The sequence below is a fragment of the Erythrolamprus reginae genome, chromosome 3, assembly GCF_031021105.1.
Source record: "Erythrolamprus reginae isolate rEryReg1 chromosome 3, rEryReg1.hap1, whole genome shotgun sequence".
Lineage (NCBI taxonomy): Eukaryota > Metazoa > Chordata > Lepidosauria > Squamata > Dipsadidae > Erythrolamprus > Erythrolamprus reginae.
The window spans coordinates 124488217-124509840 of NC_091952.1; the positions used below are offsets into that span (position 1 = coordinate 124488217).

A 21624-nucleotide genomic window follows, 5' to 3' on the forward strand; every position below is an offset into this window, starting at 1 on the left:
TCAAGTGGGCCAAGTAGGCCCATTTTTCACCCTCCCCAGAGGCTTCCCTGGAGCCTGGGCAGGGCAAAAACACCCTCCCCCATTCCCCTGGAGGTCCTCTGGAAGCCAAAAATGCCCTCCCAGAGCCTCTGTGCAAGCCAAAAGTCAGCTGGACAGTGCACATATGTGTGCTGGAGCTGAGCTAGGGCAACAGCTTGCGTGCCAGCCTATATGGCTCCGTGTGCCACCTGTGGCACCCGTGCCATAGGTTCACCATCACTGCTCTATACCATTTCGGATAAATGGTAGTCCAATCTCCTCTTAAACACTTCCAGTGTTAGAGCATTCTCAACTTCTGGAGGCACATTGTTCCACTGATTAATTGTTCTAGGTTAGGAAATTTCTCCTTAATTTTAGTTTCCATCCATCGCTTCTTATCCTGCCTTCAGGTGCTGTGAGAATGGGTTGACTCCCTCTTCTTTGTGGCAATCCCTTAGATATTGGAACACTGCTATCATGTCACCCCTAGTTGGGAAACAGGCTGTTTCCGGCCTTCAGAGGGCCTCCAGGGGGATGGGAGAAGCAGTTTTCACCCTCCCCAGGCACTGAATTATAGGCGTGGGCACTTGCACATGCGCGATAGCACACCCACACGCTCTTTCGGCATCTGACGGAAAAAGGGTTCGCCATCACTGATGTAGGGCTTTGTCAACATGACATTCAACTCAGAGATTTGTATCTTTTTCGTATTCTACAGGCCATGCATATTTTTGAAAGGAATACCTCAGAACATCCAAAGTGGAAAATTATTTTAGTACACTTACAGAAATTGTATTCTCTTTGGTGCATCTCTAGGAGCAATCCAATAAGCATCCATATGGTCTTTCTTAGATTGACTGGTGTGACTAACAGCTGAGTTCTACAAAATACAGAAGCCCCATTTTAGCATTATATAATGGCTGGATTCATACATGGCACTTTATCAAGCCACTGCATTAACAATGGCTTTTTAAATAAGCCAAAACCACTCGAGTGCCAACAATGCCTCAAGTCAGAAAGCAAAATACACTGCTCAAAAAAATAAAGGGAACACTTAAACAACACAATATAATTCCAAGTCAATCAAACTTCTGTGAAATCAAACTGTCCACTTAGGAAGCAACACTGATTGACAATCAATTTCATATGCTGCTGTGCATATTCAACTTTGTACAGAACAAAGTATTCAATGAGAATATTTCATTCATTCAGATCTAGGATGTGTTATTTGAGTGTTCCCTTTATTTTTTTGAGCAGTATATATAACGACTTAGTAAAATATATGAACCAACTCAATAATTAGATTTATAGACCATACTAAATTCCAATCTAAAGATTCATGATAACTGGTTGACAAATACCAAGGCATACAAAAACTATGATTTGGTTCAATACACCATACTGATTAACCTCAGATATAACATTTGTTTAGCTTAGTATGTTGTGTGAATGCAACTTTACAGATTTTTAAAAAGAGTTTATTGTTTAGCATTATACATGAACTCAAATGTGACAGACACATCTTAAAATAAAACAGACAGCTATTAACAAAAATCTAACAAACCACTTTAGGACATAGCATGATGTAAATCCAATTATTACGGTGACAAACAACTTTACTGGAACAACTAGGGCTAATGTACGACCAATCCCATATGAAAGGCAGTATGAGTTCCTACATCATAAACCATTTAAGGCAAAGAATTTATACCAGGACTTTTATTCTGCCTAAAAATGGATTATGTTCTCAGTTGATTTACCTCAGCTTTTAATTTTAATGATTTCGGTGGCTCACTAGTATTAGATATTTTAATATTTCATTTACATGGTTCTTTTATTTGGAGGTGCTTTTACTATTTTATTATATTTTCATATTATAGCCTCTAGCCTATGTATTCTCAGGTAAGCCAATCCCTACAAAGAGTTGTGTTACTTAGAGAAAGCAGCAAATCATATTTTGTTTTAATATCTGCATAGCACCGTGTTTAAAATTTCAAGAACTTGAGGATTTGTTATAATCTGAACCATGTTGCTCTGTTCAAAACCACTATACACTTGTACTGTGACTCGCACCGAAAATTCTTTATTTTAAGTGCTTATATTTGGTCAATTTGAAAACTTCTTTCCCTTGGAAACTAGGTTGAACACATATGCACACAATGAAATAAAAATTGAAACTAGTAATCCCACACCAAATTTAGTAAAATTGTACACATTTTGCAGGCTAAACTATCTATAAATTGGAAAAAAAGTCACAAAAAAGGGGGCAGGCATGCTTTTATGAACAAAATAAACCAATATGCATTATTTTTTTTATTTCAATTTTCATTTCATTGTGTGCAGAAATGTTCAACCTAGTTTCCAAGGGAAAGAAGCTTTCAAATTGACCAAATATGAGCACTTAAAATAAAGAATTTTCAGTGCGAGTCACACAGACTCGTAAACAGTACAAGTATGACTTTTTTTGCCCAGCAAAAACTAAGCCCCCCCCAAAAGAATACGCATAGAGAGAACCCCTGAAATGATGAAAAGTCATGAAATTTCAAGTTTCAGAAATGCAGGGAAAATCTTTTACAGGGTCTCAAACTTCGATTTCGTGTTGCACAGACTCGAACAGAACAGCAGGGTTAACCCACAATAGACTGAAGATTGCTCTAGAATTTGAATATGTCCATCAGTTAAAATATTCTGAAAAGTTAAATGAGATAAAAAGCATATAAGGAAGGATAAACCAAAAACATGGCAATGTAGTGTGCCAACAGCCACTAATTTATTCTGCATCAGATAACCAGCAGAGGGAGCCCTAATATTTAAACATAATCTACAAATGAAAAGTAGTCTGTAAAGGAAAAAGTATTATTAAAGCATCCTTAGTGTTGATTAATTCAATACCAAACTGATGCAAAAATAAAAGAGTTATTTAAAGCAACAGTGTTAAAAGGTCTTCCTACATTATTTATTGTTCAAATGCTAGTCAAAATTGACTGGCAGAAGTCAATTTAAAAGATTTTCTTACCTTTACATGTCCGCATTTAAGGAGCTGAGATCGTCTCCGATCAGCTAATGCAAAAGAACCAATGGGAGGGTCTTCCAAGCGGTCAGCATTGCGAGCTTGTAGCATAAAGCCTTCAAATTTAGGCCCAGAAAAACTAACTAAAACCAAGAATTTGAGAAAAGGAATGGAGATAAATCTCAGTTTATTCTGGTAACAGGAGCAGGTTTTAAATCCAGCATTTTATAAACTTGCCAACTGCCAGGTGTATGTCCACTTCTAATCCCGGAATTCTCTTCAATGGCTAAGCTGGTTATAGAAATTATAATACAACTAGAATACATTTAAAATACAATGTAAAAACCTGGAACAATGTTACCTTGCCATTTTATATTTAGCACATGATTTGAATGTTACAAAGTGACCCTCATTTGTTTTTTTTAAACAGATACTAAAATCTAAAACAAACTTCAGTTACAGAACCTGTGTTAAGATAGACAAGATGGCAGCTGGCTAGAATGTGTTCTGTTCTCTGGCTAAGGCCACTGATAATCGGAATAAAGGATTGCTAAATCCTCTATTTGTAAAACACCACATCATCTGTATCTTTCTTTCCTTTGTTCCACACTGAATCATCTTGGCACGCAGCGCTAATCTTTTATCTTAAACTTCGGTATGCAAGGCAACATCAAAATCATTAAAACATTCCACAAGTCATTCTAAGATTTATGGCTAGTCAGAGCTAGCCCAGAGTCATAAAAACTGCAATTAAAAGCACACAAGGCATAGCTTACATTTGGAGCTGCTTGAAAAAACTCCATATTTCTTAACGGCAGATTGACGACTCAACTCTTCTCTTCCTCTGACACTCAGACGTGATGAATTAATTACTTAATTAATTAACCCATTCATTTCCTAATATTTCTTCCCTGACACTTGCTCTCTTCGCCTCTGCATGCATCTAAAATAAGGATTTACCCATCTAGCATCTGCTTCTTCTTCACTTGAATATAAACCCATAGAAACGTCCTGTGGTTGGTCTCCTACTTCGTCTGTCTCTAAATCAGGCCCTACCACTAATTCATAACCACTTTCTGAATCAGAATCTGAAAAATCCCCAAACTGAACAGGAGTATACACAACAGAATGCGATCATGGTAATTTAGAATATACAGCGTTCCCTCGCTTTTCGCGGGGGATGCGTTCCGAAACCGCCTGCGAAAGTTGAATTTCCGCGAAGTAGAGATGCGGAAGTAAATACACTATTTTTGGCTATGAACAGTATCACAAGCTTTCCCTTAACACTTTAAACCCCTAAACTGCAATTTTCCATTCCCTTAGCAACCATTCAGATTATTACTCACCATGTTTATTTATTAAAGTTTATTAAAAAAAATATTTATTAAAGGCAGACAAAAGTTTGGCGATGACATATGACGTCATCGGGTGGGAAAAACCGTGGTATAGGGGAAAAACCCACAAAGTATTTTTTAATTAATATTTTTGAAAAACCGTGGTATAGACTTTCCGCGAAGTTTGAACCCGCGAAAATCGAGGGGACACTGTGCTCTTGAAAAAACTATGTTACAAGGAAAATAAAAGTGGCATAGCTGCTCCAGGTGTCTTCTGGAAACCACCCATCTTTAAGAGTGGAAATACCAGGCTGTGCGTATAGTATACTGTATCATTTACCAATCTATTTGTATATCAAAAGTTTTATGAAGTTGATGCTGACTGACTTGGGTTATCCACATTAGGAATGAACCATTATGAACTGGACCCAACACGTCATTCCAACCCACTAGGGAAAGTTAACCTATAACCAGCATTTCAACCACATATCTGAAGGAAACAGCAGTGTGAGGGGAAATCGCCAAATCGGAATGACTGCCCATCCCACCAAGAAAGAAGTGATGTGTGTGCAGCACTCAGCACAATTTAAAAAGTAAATATCTAAATGTTCATATGTAAAAAGTACATTTAGTCCATGACTTATGACCAAAATTGAACCCAAAATGTGTTGCTAAGCAAGACATTTAACTGAATTTTACCTCGTTTTATGACTTTTCTTGCAGCTGTTGTTAAATGAATCACTGCAATTATTGTCAGGAATATGGCTGTTAAGTGAACCCAGCTTCCCTAGTGACTTTGTCAGAAGGTCGCAAAAGGGGATCACGTGACCCAGGAACATTGAAACCATTATAAATATGAGAAGCATCTGACATTTTGATCAAGCGAACATGGGTATGTGCAATGGTCATAAGTTTGAAAAAATTGTTATGATCAGTAGCGAGTTCTTACCGATACGGCCGATGCCATTGTACCGCTAGCAAAAATTGAGCTGGATGCGCAGCTCCAGGTCTCCAGCATGCGCACAAAAGTCCAAGTGAGATTTTGCTTCTGCGCATGCATAAGAAGCAAAATCTCATGACGGAATGTGTGCGCGAGAGAGATTTGAGTGATTTTTTTGCTTCTGTGCATTTTTTTCTGCAAATAAATTGCCAAAATCTGGAATCACGCTGGAGACACGGAGCTGCACCCACAGCGCACCAGAAACTGCAACCGCCACCTGGTTATAAACCACTTTTCAATGCCATTGTAAATTTGAATGGCCACTAAACTAAATGTATTTATACCTAGGATAATTTATATAGATAGATGTATTAACATAGAGGATAATCAGAACTGCAGAAAAAACAATTGCTGCCAACCTGCCTTCCATTGAGGACCTGTATACTGCATGAGTCAAAAAGAGGGCGGGGAAAATATTGACTGACCCCTCGCATCCTGAACATAAACTGTTTCAACTCCTACCCTCAAAACGTCGCTACAGAGCACTGCACACCAAGACAACTAGACACAAGAACAGTTTTTTCCCGAACGCCATCACTCTACTAAACAAATAATTCCCTCAACACTGTCAGACTTTCTACTAAATCTGCACTTCTATTCTACTAGTTTTTCTCATCATTCCTATCACCCATTTTCTCCCATGTTGACTGTATGACTGTAACTTGTTGCTTGTATCCTAAGATTTTTATTAATATTGCTTCTTCATTGCTTATTTGACCCCTATGACAATCATTAAGTGTCGTACCACATGATTCTTGACAAATGTATATTTTATTTTATGTGCGCTGAGAGCATATGCACCAAGACAAATTCCTTGTGTGTCCAATCACACTTGGCCAATAAAAATTCTATTCTATTCTATTCTATTAATATTAGTCTTACAAGTTAAGGGAATTTAGAAAGATGAGTTAGTCTGTTAACCACAAAATAGATATAAATGGATACACTCAAGGGAGGAATAAGAGGGAGGAAGTTAGGGTAGAGGAGAGGAGGAGAGAAGGTAGGAGAAGAGAAGGGTTAGAAAAAGGAGGGAGGAGAGAAGAGAAGTGTGGTGAGGATAGGAGAAGGAGGAGGAGAAAGTTAGGGGAAGGAAGAAGAGGGAAGTTAGGGGTAGGAGGGAAGGAAAGTTAGGGGAAGGAAGAAGGAGAAAGTAGGCAGAGAAAAGGGAGTTAAGAGATGGGAGTGACATGATTTGACAAGCAGGAAACAGATGGGCAACTCGAGAATGATGTATACAAGATTCATATGTTGGTTTATTGGATGAGATATATACTGTATGTACGTTAATACTTAATAAAATGTTATGGTATGTATATTGATGTATATATGTGGAAGGTGGAGGAAAAAAATGAAATTTTGCCAAAATAAAAATAACCTAAATGTACTAGGTCTGCACTACTATTACTACTAATAGTTTCTCATCATTCTTATCACCCATCTCCTTCCACTTATGATTGTAACTTGTTGCTTGTATCCTTAGGATTTTTATATTGTTTCTTCATTGCTTATTTGACCCTTATGACAATCATTAAACATAGAAACATAGAAGACTGATGGCAGAAAAAGACCTCATGGTCCATCTAGTCTGCCCTTATACTATTCCCTGTATTTTATCTTACAATGGATATATGTTTATCCCAGGCATGTTTAAATTCGGTTACTGTGGATTTACCAACCACGTCTGCTGGAAGTTTGTTCCAAGGATCTACTACTCTTTCAGTAAAATAATATTTTCTCATGTTGCCTTTGATCTTTCCCCCAACTAACTTCAGATTGTGTCCCCTTGTTCTTGTGTTCACTTTCCTATTAAAAACACTTCCCTCCTGAACCCTATTTAACCCTTTAACATATTTAAATGTTTCGATCATGTCCCCCCTTTTCCTTCTGTCTTCCAGACTATACAGATTGAGTTCATTAAGTCTTTCCTGATACGTTTTATACTTAAGACCTTCCACCATTCTTGTAGCCCGTCTTTGGACCCGTTCAATTTTGTCAATATCTTTTTGTAGGTGAGGTCTCCAGAACTGAACACAGTATTCCAAATGTGGTCTCACCAGCGCTCTGTATAGCGGGATCACAATCTCCCTCTTCCTGCTTGTTATACCTCTAGCTATGCAGCCAAGCATCCTACTTGCCTTTCCTACCGCCCGACCACACTGCTCACCCATTTTGAGACTGTCAGAAATCACTACCCCTAAATCCTTCTCTTCTGAAGTTTTTGCTAACACAGAACTGCCAATGCAATACTCAGATTGAGGATTCCTTTTCCCCAAGTGCATTATTTTACATTTGGAAACATTAAACTGCAGTTTCCATTGCTTTGACCATTTATCTAGTAACGCTAAATCATTTACCATATTACAGACCCCTCCAGGAATATCAACCCTATTGCACACTTTAGAGTCATCGGCAAATAGGCAAACCTTCCCTACCAAACCTTCCCCTATGTCACTCACAAACATATTAAAAAGAATAGGACCCAGAACAGACCCTTGTGGCACACGGCTTGTAACCTGTCTCTGCTCAGAATACTCGCCATTAACAATAACTCTCTGATGTCTACGCTTCAGCCAGCTTGAAATCCACTGAACTATCCAGGGATTAAGTCCAATCTTCACTAATTTATCTATCAGCTCTTTATGTGGAACCGTATCAAAGGCTTTGCTGAAGTCCAGATAGGCAAAATTAAGTGTTGTACCTCATGATTCTTGACAAATGTGTATTTTCTTTTATGTACACTGAGAGCATATGCACCAATGACAACTTCCTTGTGTGTCCAATCACACTTGGCCAATAAAGAATTCTATTCTATTCTATTCATGTTGAGGACAACCTATATATAACAAGAACAAAAACACGAGAAGATGGTGTTAGCCCATAATAAGAGAGTCTTGGCAAAAGTCAATACCTTTCACGCGATCTCCTGGCTTAAATTCTGTCACGTTCACTTTAATGGTGTGCTTGGGAAATTTCTGAGGAGTCTCCCCATGAAAAGGCAACATAGAGGCACAGGATTCGGGTACTTTTCCATCTGGATAACCAGCTGATTGATCCAAAAGGCAGACAAGCAGACAAGCAATAAAAGGTATTCTGGAAGACTTCATCTATCAAAACAAATTAAGAGTGAACATCAGAGAACCTCTGTCATTCATTCCTTCACTATTTCCCAAAGCAGCATTGCAGTAACCTTGGACTTTTAAAGTTTAACCCCAATCTCTTTCCCTTTTCTTAAATGAATCAGAACAATCATTTTTTATTCATTTCTAGAATTAAAGGGCCATTCCGCCATGGGTATTTTGAACTTGGACCTAACATGTATGTTTTGTCTGAATACAAACTACTAAAAACGTTGTACATGTATACAGCATGTACATAAACAGGTTTTGAGACCCCTACTAATGTACAACCTGTTAATTCTCTGTAGGCCCAGATAAGACGAGCCAGTATAGTCACCTGCTCAAAATCACAGAATAAAAGATTATTTCTAAAATGATAATTTCTACCCGGAATATAGTATACTTACAAAAATAGGTAGTCCTACACTTATGACTGTGATTAAGCCCAACATTTTAATTCTATGTTTTGATTATCATAAAACAAATCATCATGTGACTGGACATAATTTTACAAAATTTTACAAAATTTTAAATGAATATAGTGCTCATTAAGCAAGGCCATTATTTCTCATGGGACTTTTGTTCTGGAAACTCAAAGTAAATACCAGTTTCGGGGCAGGGGGGAGTTGTAAATCGCAATCACAGGATTGTTACCAAGAACCCAAAATGCAGTTATGTGACCACAAAGAGATGCTGGATGTTGGAACTTCAAGTCCAGGTGATAAGTAGCTTTTTCAAGGTCCTCCATAATTTGAATGGTCAATAAGCAACAGTTGTAAACCAATGACCACCTGTATTGCAAAGGTTACATTTCTGCTATTCTTTTCTTCTGGGCAAGGAAGACTATAGTACTCTGCTTTTCATAAGAAAGAGAGACATTATCTTCATTAGAATCCTGATAAAGTGGGCCAGGAGACAGTCACTAGAACTAAGATTCCCTAGTTGCTCCATGGCCAATTAGACTTTTGTACTAAATTATTTCCAGTTGGTTTCACATTGGTTCCTTGAGTCAGTATGTCCATTTTCTTCCTTCACTCCCCATATTGCAAGATATTTATTCATTTCTTTGCTTTCATTTTATAAAATCGAGACAACCTAGCTCCTGATTCCTCTGGATGGCTTACACTCTAAAAACACTTAACAGAGATTTTTAAAAAACAATGCACATGCAAGGAAAAAATGCAAAGCACACCAAAGGGACAACATGTGGGTCTTTAAACCCACCCTGCCCTAAGATCTAGACCAGTGATGGCGAACCTATGACACGGGTGCCACAGGTGCCACATGAAGCCATATCTGCTAGCAAACGAGCCGCTGCCCTAGCTCAGCTCCAACGTGCATGTGTGTGCCGGCCAGCTGATTTTTGGCTTACACAGAGGCTCTGGGAGGGCGTTTTTGGCTTCCAGAGAGCCTCCGGGAGGATGGGGGGAGGCGTATTTACCCTTCCCTGGCTCCAGGGAAGCCTTTGGAGCTGGGGAGGGTGAAACACAAGCCTACTGGGCCCACCAGAAGTCGGGAAACAGGTCATTTCCAGCCACCAGAGGGCCTCCGGAGGAATTAAATTATGGGTGTGGGCACTTGTGCATACACGATAGCACACACTCACACTCTTTTGGCACCCAAGGAAAAAAAGGTTTGCCATCACTGGTCTAAACAGTGATGGTGAACCGTTTTTTCTAAAAGGAGGCACTATTGCATATACACGAATGCCAACACCCGTAATTCAATGTCCCTTGCCACCTGCATATACGCGTGTGACACTCCCCCATTCTGCCCTACCTCCCATGCATGCACACATGACCTCCCACTTCCTGACTTCTGGTGGGTCAGGTAGGCCCAATTTTTGCCCTCCCCAGGCTCCCTGGATGCCAAAAACGCCTTCCCAGAGCCTCTGCGAGAGCCAAAAATCAGCTGTTCAATATGCATATGCACGCTGGAGCTGAGCTAGGGCAACAGCTTGCATACCGGCAGATATGAGATAAAGATAAAGAGCCGGGGTGGCGCAGCAGGTAGAGTGCTGTACTGCAGGCCAGTGAAGCTGACTGTAGATCTGTAGGTCAGCGGTTCAAATCTCATCACCGGCTCAAGGTTGACTCAGCCTTCCATCCTTCCGAGGTGGGTAAAATGAGGACCCGGATTGTGGGGGGCAAAATGCTGGCTCTGTCAAAAAATGCTATTGCTAATATGTTGTAAGCCACCCGGAGTCTAAGGAGAAGGGCAGCATAAAAATCAAAGATAGATAGATAGATAGATAGATAGATAGATAGATAGATAGATAGATAGATAGATAGATAGATAGATAAGACAGACAGACAGACAGACAGACAGACAGACAGACAGACAGACAGACAGACAGACAGACAGACATGGCTCTATATGCCACCTGTGGTACATGTGCCATGTCTAGGATCACACCAAGTTTTCAAGGGCTTTCAGAATATCATCAGGATGGAAACAGGTGAGTCTCCGGCAGCAGTGGGTTGCTACCGTATGGTATAGTTCTACGAACTGGTAGCGAATGGTGGCAAGAGGCCCCGCCCATCCACCCCAGATACTTCTGCACATGTGCAGAAGCATCACACGCGCAAACCAGTAGCAATGGGATCACTGGTCTGCGGGGTGATGTAACAAACAAGGCATTCTTCTTTGAGTCCCATGGATGACACTGTTCAATCAAAGGGATTTGGAGAGAACCCACTCTACCTGATCTTTCTGGATTAATAGCCCACAAGCCACTACTTATCTCCATTTTAGGATTTGGGACTAGATATATCGTGACTTCATTCTCTTTGGACCCTTATAATCATTTCTTTCAATGTTGTAATTATCGCCAGTGAGCAATATTAAAATTCTACGTTCTTTCAACCTCAGTTAAGAATTCTCTATCCCAATTTAATTAACTATTACCCAAGACAGAATAGCCATACTGTCTGAGGTCTATTCAATCTGGAGTTAAATGCAAACTGCAATTTAAACTTCATGTTTTAATATAAAGACAATCCATCATTATTCCAACTAGAGAGAAATGCTGACACAACTGAAACATACATTTAGACTGTAATACCACTGGTGTTTGGGATTTTTTAAAGGTAGATGTTTTTCAAGAAAAAGATTTAATGAAGAATGGCATCACCTGAGTTTTGGCATTAATTTAATTAACATTCTGCTTTAAAATGGAATAGACAGTTTCATTGTGTATTTTTCTTCTTTCATTGCAGATTACAGACCTTAAATATTTAAAATATCTTTTCTCCCTATTTTTACTATAAATTAAACAAACAAATATTACCTAAAACAGTTAACAAGAAGACCAGGTAATGGCTAAAAGCAGAAAAGTTGAAGAGTCAGAGGAACTAATTCTGGCTGCACAAGATCAAACTTTAAGAACAAATGTGTACAAGGCCACAATTCAGACCACAACCAATCACCAGGTTAACTGCTGCAAGAACACAGTCTGACTACGAACAGCAGTATGACACAGAAAGGACAATGGTGCATTGGAATTGGAATATCTGCAAGAACTACACCTTCCTCCAAGCAATAATTGGTTGGACCACAAAATAAACAAAGTACAAAAGTTTGTATGACGAGGCGTTTGTAAGACAAGGTATCACTGTAATAGGAAATGAAGAAGCTAAAGTTCTCTGGGACTTTAGAATTCTGGCAGGCAAGCACCTGCCACAACATATCCAAGGCTTAACAATTGTTGATAGGAAACGTTTTTAAAAATCCAGATATTGGATGTGGCAGTTCCTGGGGCCAGCAAAAGAGAAGAGAAAGAACTGGCGAAAACGAGAAAATACAAAGACCTGCAAATTGAAGTAGAATGATTGTGGCAAAAGAAAGCAAAGGTGGTACCCATATTAATAGGTGGGATGCAATCGAGAAACATCTGAAGCATCATTTGAACATTTTCTGTACTGAAAAAAATCACTCATCAGTCGATTGCAAAAGGCAACTTTACTTGGACTCTTATACATCCTGCAACAATACCTTTAATACCATCAAACAACATCATCTACCTATCCCAGGTCCTTTCTACAATTCATTTGCATACCTAGCATTGTACTTTTGTTGTTTTATCTTAATTTTATATGACACTTACAAAGCTTACTTAAAAGGGATACAATTAGTATATATGCATGTGTGTGTGTAGCACACACACATTTTACCAGCATACATGCATATACATATACATATACATATACTGTACATATAATAGAGAGTGTGTGTATGTACAGTATGTATGTATGTATGTATGTTTGTATGCACAGTATGTATTATTAGATTCTAATCCTATTTTTGTTACTTTACAAGCAACTCAAGACTGACCACATATATTATTTATTTGTTTGTTTGTTTATTAGATTTGTATGCCGCCCCTCTCTGTAGACTCGGGGCGGCTCACAGCAATAATAAAACAATGTACAACAAATCTAATAATTTAAGAAAAACCACTAAAAACCCCATTATTAAAAGCAAACATACACACAAACATGCCATGCATAAACTGTATAGGCCCGGGGGAGATGTTTCAATTCCCCCATGCCTGACGGTTTCTCCTTCTCCACCTATTGTTATAAGATTGTTTATATTTCACACTTCTAGACCATCCATTTCTCTCAAGGAGATGCCAGTAACACTCATTCTCTGAATTCAAATGCAAATAATCAAAGTTCATTTCATGTTTGAGCTCTCTACAAATACAACAATCCTTGAAGAGATGACTGAAATTCAAAAATTTTCCTCAAAAAAAGGAATCAGCCCTGTGAGTCACTGATTTGTGCTCAAACATCATTGTGGAAGAACTGAGTTACTTGAAAGAATGGCTAGGCATTTCCCATTCAAGGCAGTTAGCTGGTTTTGAAGAAAAATACCATTGAGCTAGAAGCATAGATGGGCTAAGCTAAAGGAAAGGTTTTCAACCTTGGCAGCTTTAGGGCTGATGGGACTTCAACTCCCAGAAGTCCCCACCAGAAAAGCTGGCTGGGGAATTCTGGGAGTTGAAGCCCTCCAGGCTTAAACTTGCCAAGATTAGAGACCCCTGGGCTAGAGTAATAAAAGCTTATCAGTGTGCAGGATCAATGTTTTACTAAAAATAAAATATATTTATGCTATTATCCACATTAGACATTCTAATATTATTTGCAGAGTAAAGGCAGAGAAAGAACAAGATTAAGGAATAGTTCAACTTTCCGATGAACCCCTGGATCATAAAGAAGACTGTGGTTTTTTTTAAAGGTAATATATTAAGAATATCTCATTGGCCATTGAGAAAATTATACTATTGGGTTATTGCTATAGCAAGATGACCCATTTGAACTTTGCAAACAGAGCTTCATATACAAGGCTGGGTCAGAAAAGAAAGGTCTGATAACATTTGAGAAAGAGATTAAATACAGCTGAGCTTCTAAAAGAGAAAACCCAAGCTTCATTGGGCAAAAAAGTATTTGTTGTGAAGTACACTCAAGGGTATACACTCAGTGGAACAGCTCTGCCAGTTTGTGTTGAAATGAAATCTTCCAAAATATGACTTATTAAATGGCCTTTAAGTCACAACATCAAGGAAAGACAAGATTATAAAGGAATGTCTACTCTGGTGATCTCTTCATCCCCTTAATTTATCTGCTTTTCTCCAAGGAGTTCAATGGCAGTACTGTATAGGCTATCTCCATCACATTTTTATCCATAAATAATCTATAGTAAAAAAAAATTAATCCAAAAGATACTAAGTTTCAAAAATGCTTATTAAGTTTCTGAGTCAGGCCAGATTTGGCCATCTAAGCATTAGGGGAAAATAAATCAATGAAGTTCAGTTATATTTTGTAATTGAATTTGTTAAACAGTTTAATTACTGCTTCTTTGTGATTCATTTTTCTATGACATGCTAAAAGAATTTCTATTTAGGAAACTTCCTATATTTCAGCTTCTTTTATAGGAAGTTTGGAAATTGCCCCACTATGGTTGACTACACATCAGTCTGAAATCCCAACAAGTAAACATATACATTTAGGGTAAAATATATATTTCAGGGATTTGTTTTAGCATTCTAAAATTAGTTATGCAGTTTGGAGTGGCAGAGATTAACCATCAAATGCTGCTTTTACAAAGATGGTTTCAATATCAATTAAATCAGGATGAATAGTAACAGTGGTTTCCAAACCTTCTCAAATGTATTCCCTGAGAAAAGCTAAGCATAATTAAAAGTTTGCAAAGGTTACAGCACAAATATTATACCCAGCAGCATCTCTCGTGTCACTAAAACTTATATTTTTCTAGAATATAACATAGCAGGATTGTCTAAGAATTACCTGAAAGCTTAAGAATATACTATTCTTTGTATTTCTACTAGTGGTAGGTGATGCTATCATGAAGCATCTTGTTAAATAACTCATACACGAAGAGGCCAATTCAAAAACAAGTTATATGCCATTTATCACAATATTGGCCTCTCTTTTTTTGCACACTCTACAGAATACTGTATATTTTTCTCTCTACAAGAGACACACATTTCTATCTAAAAGAAAATGTTTGCTGGCTGACAAATGCTCCTGACAATGCTGAGATTTCTCAACATTGATGAATAAAGTAAGTTTCACAAGAGCACGTAATAGATATAAACTGAATGTAAACAGCTCCAAACTTGACTGCAGAAAATATGATTTCAGCAAGAGTGGTCACCGGCTGGAACTCATTACCTGACTCTGTTGTTGCTTCCCCCAACCCCAAAATCTTCAACCTTACATTATCTACAATTGACCTCTCCCCTTTTCTAAGAGGTCTGTAAGGGGTGTGCATAAGTGCACTTTTGTGCCTAATGTCCCTGTCCTACTGTCTTATTATCCTTTCTATTACTACGTTCTACTTATGTTATGTTATGTTAATATGTACTATAATACTATACTTGTTTGACAAACAATACATACATACATACATACATACATACATACATACATACATACATACATACATACATACATACTGCCCTTTGGCCATTGCCAACCTACATAAAGTGAAGAGGAAAGTGATGCAAGGCTTACTCTCAGTTTATAAAATAGCCGTGTGCTTCCAAAAGGCCTAGACAGGGTTTAACACACACACAATATTTCTTCATTTATACTTCACTTTCAGTGGGGCCTTTTAAAAACAGGTCACCAGCAACTCCTCTTTAATCTATTCCTAGTAACTTACTTGGGTAGCTTTACTAAATACCAGAAGCAATGACAATGAACTCCTGGATACAACCTAACAAAAGCTTCCCAACGCGTTCCAGGGAAGCTGTTTTAAGTAAACCAATTCAGCCGTCCTACTTTCTTGAAAGCAGCAAGTCCTTTTCGCAGCAAGGAGGGCTTCCCATAAGCTTGCTCGCACCCGTTGCCTTACATTAAACCGGGAAGCTTGCGCGTTGTAGTATGTCAGCCTAACCCATCCTTTTGCCTGAATGCCCAAAGCGCCCGTTTCTTACCTTGTCAAACACCGCATAAACTTAAACCCCCCCAAAAAAACTTTTGCCCGGCAACAGCAGCAAGGAATGAGAGACTTCCTACACGCACAGCCCCATATACGATAAACGCTATCAAGCAACGCAGGCAAACATGCTTATCTTATAGCCGAGACTCTTCCTGTCTCGCAGCCCAGAAGGGGCGGAGCCGAAAACACGACCGAAAAAAGCCCAAACGCACCTTGTGGGAGAAGGTGAAGAAAGAAAAAATTCACGCCGTGAGGAAAAAACCAGGCCCAGCCTCTAAAAAAAACCTTGCTCGATCGCCTGGACTATTTGATGGCGAATCCTCTAGAGTTCAGCCTTTCTAAAATAAAAAATGTACAACGCTAAAGTCCCGCAAGACGTCGAAGACGTAAAGTGGTTGCAGGATTAGGTTTTGGCGTGGGAACTCAGCTAGTATGCTACAACGCTCAGGGCAAAGCGCAGCTACGCGTAATTAAGACTTACACCCCGGCTGGCTGAACGAGAAAGTCTGATTATAGTAATAAATCGCGGCTTATTCCAGAGAAAATGCTGAACGCTTTGGATATTGCTTCTAAATTGATCAGTGGAAACGGCTTGCCTCTAGAAGTTGTGAATGCTCCAACCCTGGAAGTTTTTAAGAGATTGGATAACAATTTGTCTGAAGTAGTGTAGGGGGTTGGACTAGAACAGTGTTTCCCAACCTTTTTTGAGCCGCGGCACATTATTCATGTTTTCAAAATTCTGGGGAACACTGAAGGGGGGGGCGGGGGGGACTAAAGAAAAGTTTGGACCAAAAAAAAATCTCTTCCTCCATTTCACTCTATTTCTCCCTCCCTCTTTCTCTCTCTTCCTTCCTTCCCTTCTTTCTCTCCATCCCTCTTTCTTTCTTCCTCTCTTTTTTGCTCTCTCTCTCCCTCCTTCCCTCCCTCTATGTCTTTCCCTCTCCCTCCTTCCCCCCTTTCTTTCTCTCTCTTGCTTTCTTTCCCTCTCTTTCTCTTGCTTTCTTTCTCTCATTCTCTCTCCCCTCCTTTTTCTCTCTCTCTCTTTCTCTCTCGTTCACCACGCCAGCAACAGAGAGAAAAAGAAAGAGCGAGAGAGAGCCGGAGAGAGAGTGGAGTGCGCAGCAGCCATCAGCCTCCTCGCCCTCCCAGACGTCCCCAGCACCCGGCCTCACGCCGCCGCCTCCCGTTAGCCCGGCCGAAAGCCACACAGTCCCGGACTCCCGGATCGCTTGCTTCTCCGGCCAGCGCAGCGCTTTCCTGGGCAGATGGTTTTGCTGACCGGAGAAGCGAGTGATCCGGGAGTCCGGGACTGTGTGGCTTTGCGCCATGAAGAGAAAACGGCAGCAGGGAAAAGTCGGCCGTTTTCTCTTCATGGCGCAAAGCCACACAGTCCCGGACTCCCGGATCGCTTGCTTCTCCGGTCAGCAAAGCCATCTGCCCAGGAAAGCGCCGCGCTGGCCGGAGAAGCGAGCGATCCGGGAGTCCGGGACTGTGTGGCTTTGCGCCATGAAGAGAAAACGGCCGACTTTTCCCTGCTGCCGTTTTCTCTTCATGGCGCAAAGCCACACAGTCCCGGACTCCCGGATCGCTCGCTTCTCCGGCCAGCGCGGCGCTTTCCTGGGCAGATGGCTTTGCTGACCGGAGAAGCGAGCGATCCGGGAGTCTGGGACTGTGTGGCTTTGCGCCATGAAGAGAAAACGGCAGCAGGGAAAAGTCGGCCGTTTTCTCTTCATGGCGCAAAGCCACACAGTCCCGGACTCCCGGATTGCTCGCCCCAAGGCAGGAGGCGGCGGCGGAGGAGAGTGGGCGGATCGGGCGGGCAATGGGGCAGGGCGGAGAAGCCAGGGGCGCGTTTGGCCGGAGGCACCGTGGGGAGGCAGGGGCAGGGAGGTGCGGCAGTAGGTGCCTCCGGCCAAACGCGCCCCTGGCTTCTCCGCCCTGCCCCATTGCCCGCCCGATCCGCCCACTCTCCTCCGCCGCCTCTCGCCGCGGCACACCTGACGATGTCTCGTGGCACACTAGTGTGCCGCGGCACACCGGTTGGGAAACGCTGGACTAGAAGACCTCCAAAGTCCCTTCCAACTCTGTTGTTATTATTAAATACGACGGGATTGCACGTTAGATTTTAAGACACTGCCTCTCTTGCTGAAAAGTCCCATGGGATGATGTTGAAAACAAAAAAGAACGCTGATTTGGCAGGCATCACAGAGACTTGGCTGGGGCCAAAGGGAATGTTTCCTTTCTCAGAAATATACCTAGGCAGGTATGGGGTGTGTGCACCAGCCTACACTGCAGCAGGGTAGGGAAAGTAATGTGATTGTTGTTATCCAAGGGTTGTTACCAGGGACACAGCTCCACAAATGCCCATTGTGAAATCCTTTTTTGTAAAGATCCAATCAATAATGAAAGGTGCTTTATTGCAGACCAAACTGGTTTTAAGAGCAACAGCCTAAGATCTGAACCACTGGCTTAGTCTCTCCCCCCCACCCTCCAATGCACAACCAATACAAAACAGTGAGGCCCCGTCCCTTATTACATCAACTCGGGAATAACCCTGCCCACTTAAAACAAATTCACTGATACTGAATTAAGAATTAATGGAGGAGAAGTTGCAGATTGAGTACCATGTAATTTTTACCTGACAGTCTTTTCAATTATATCATCCAGAAAGCCTAAGAACTTAATTACAATTGGCGACTTTACTTATTCATTGTACTAATCTATCTAATTATCTCTGGGTATAATAAGACAACTTAGTATATAAAGAACTGTAATTATTCTTTGCAGTAATTTATTTCATTAATATTATATGGTGGGATTCTATTCCAGAATTCCTGGATCGAATTATCTTTTGAAGAGCAATCAACCTTTGCCAAGCTGATGATGAACTAAACATTCTGGGATTTGGAATCCCAGCTTGATTAAGCGTTCACCTTTTGACCTTATCTTACAGATTGATTTTTCATAGTCAAGTGAGTTTGGAACAGATTCTTGCTCCAATAATGATCATTTGAGATGGAGATGCAATCTCCCAAATATCTCTTTAAGGACATAGTGATTATATTATCAACCAGTTGTTGTAAAGGGACCTGATTCAACTTAAATGGAATCTGCAGGGAGAAAAAAATGGCTATTGTCTAGCTTAATTATATAAAGGGACAGGAAATACATTACAGGTAGTCCTCTACTTACAACAGTTTGTTTAGTGACTGTTCAATGTTACAACGGCACCAGGGGCAGATTCCCATTACTGCTGCTACTGGTATCCTGAGCATATAGAATCTTCTGCTTGCGCGTGCGCATATCTCAGCATGTTTTCGCTTCTGCGCATGTGCAGAAGTAAAAAATCACCGAAATCTCCCACGTGCTTCCTGCACATGTGCAGAAGCAGAAACATGCTGGTATGTGCACGCACACATGCAGAACAGAAGCTGCGCAGGTAGGGCAACATTCGCTACCAGTGCACCATGCTCAACCATACAAGTAGCAACCTGCTACTGAACAGCACTGAAAAAAGTGCATTATCACTTTTCACACTTATGACCATTGCAGCATTCCCATGGTCACGTGACTTACATCTGGATGCTTGACAAATGGTTCATGTTTATAACGGTTGCAGTTTCCCAGGCTCACAAAACCATCTTTTGCAAACTTAATAAGCCAACTCAATAGGGAAGGCAGATTCACTTAACAACCGTGTTATTAATGTAGCATCTTCAATTATTCACTTAACAAATGTGGCAAGAAAAGTTGTAAAATGGGACAAAACTCACTTAACAAATTTCTCACAAATAAAATGCTAACAGCTTCCTGGATCTGATGCTACATAGGTGGGGGTTTTTTTTTACTTAGACTTAGCTAGATAGATTGTGTGAACCTCACTTATAATCAGATATTGTCTTTATGTAATCAGTTGGCTGATTGGACATTCTAGGGTTAGGGTTTTAATAAGGGTTTTTAGTTATTTTAATATTAGATTTGTCAGACGCTGTTTTATTATTGTTGTTAGCCACCCCGAGTCTACGGAGAGGGGCGGCATACAAATCTAATAAATAAATAAATAAATTCTGAAGGGTGTAAAAAATATTGATTACATTTTTATTTTGTTTTTATTACTTTATAAATAACTCAAGGTGGCCGACAATAATAATACTACAACAACAACAATAATAACAATAAAGTAACAACAATAAAAATAATAATACTCCTTCTCTTTTTCTATTTTCCCCTCTACAATCCTAGGAGGTGGGTTGGGATTGAGTGAGTCACTACCCCAAAGCAAAAAAAACAGACTCTGACCAGTTAATAGAACTGGTAAAAGTTCAAATATTAATTGTCTCACTCTAACCAATATGATTTGTAAATGTTGGCTTTACAGCTTGTTTTATACCATATTGTGGTTTAATCATAGGAAAGGTTGAATGAAGAAAAATGAATACTTCCCCACCATGCATCAATTTGGCTCACAATTAATATTTCTGGTGAGCTCACAATTAATATTTCTGGTGAGCATTCTGATTTCATTTCATTTAGTACAGAATGATTTATTCTTCTTGAGATCCAAAGTATTTCTATCAATTTTCTTTGAAGTCAGCTACATATTCACAACTCTATTTGTTGGTCACCTGCCCACCTGTTTAACCATCTCTATATCATTCCCTCTCAACATAATCCAAGGTTAAGCAGGTATCAGCTCTGGCTGGTTAAAAATGCTAAACTTAAAAATAATAAACATACATTCCCAATTATATCAAGTGTAATTATCATATACTTGATTAATACAATATAAGTAGGGCTGGGCAGTACTGTGAATTCATTTTCAGAAATGTGCTTTACAGAGTCCAAGAATCATGAATTTGATATTTAACCTGTCACTATTGCTAGGCACAATTTGCTTAGCAGTCTCCGGGTTAAATCACTAGCTTAACAAAACATAAACAAACATTACAAATGTGTTTGGGATTTTCTTCAAGAAAAAAAATCAGTGAATGTTGAAGGGCTGCTTCCCAGCCAATAATTCTCTTTTCATTCCTTCCTCATTTCTGGATGAGTTGTTTAAAACTTTGCTTTTATGGTTTTTCTATGTAAAGACCACAAGATGGCGCTACATGTAACTTCCTAACAACCTAAAACTTAGTTCTTTTCAACTTCTATCCCACATTTTTTGTCAAAAACTCAGGCTAGTCCCCCCTCCTTGTGAAATAGATTAGGCAGTGAGTGGTGGCCCAAAGCCACTCAATTAATTTCTAAAGGTGGACTTTAGAAGCCTCAAGAATAGTCAAATTATTTTAGCAATAGAGGTTAAATACACACACACACACACACTCTTTATTGCCAGTGTGAATATAACTATAAATTACATTGAACAAAATTTGTCTTCTTCACAACACTGAGAAACATGGCTAAAACTGACAGTTTTTCAAAGTTGTTTGTATTTAATACTAGCATGACATACATAATTGTCTTACCATGGTGAGATCTTTTCCACTGAAATTGTTGTCATTTATATGCAAATATGTTAGTAAGGTGGCTTTTGAAGACGTTCCATTGTTAGCTGATTGTCTTCTTTTTCAAGCCAACTGCTTAGTTGCTTGCAACATACTAAACCAGGAATTAAACATGCAGAGTGAGTTTGCATAATGTACTCAACAACAATTTAACCACCCATTCATGAGC

General features: G+C 39.7%; 1 protein-coding gene across 4 annotated transcripts in view; it reads right to left on the reverse strand.

Annotated features, from left to right (window-relative positions):
- Window positions 1-21624, reverse strand: part of LOC139164439 (ferric-chelate reductase 1-like) — a 51582-nt gene extending 29958 nt beyond the window's left edge. The window contains exons 1-4 of one of the 4 annotated variants that reach the window (XM_070746565.1): window positions 21417-21624; window positions 8271-8466; window positions 3035-3171; window positions 804-898 (exon numbers count right to left, since the gene is read on the reverse strand). In XM_070746565.1, coding sequence (XP_070602666.1) covers window positions 804-898; window positions 3035-3171; window positions 8271-8466; window positions 21417-21419 — 431 coding nt within the window. In that variant the 5' untranslated portion in view covers window positions 21420-21624. The other 3 variants (XM_070746568.1, XM_070746566.1, XM_070746567.1) reach the window with 3 other exon arrangements.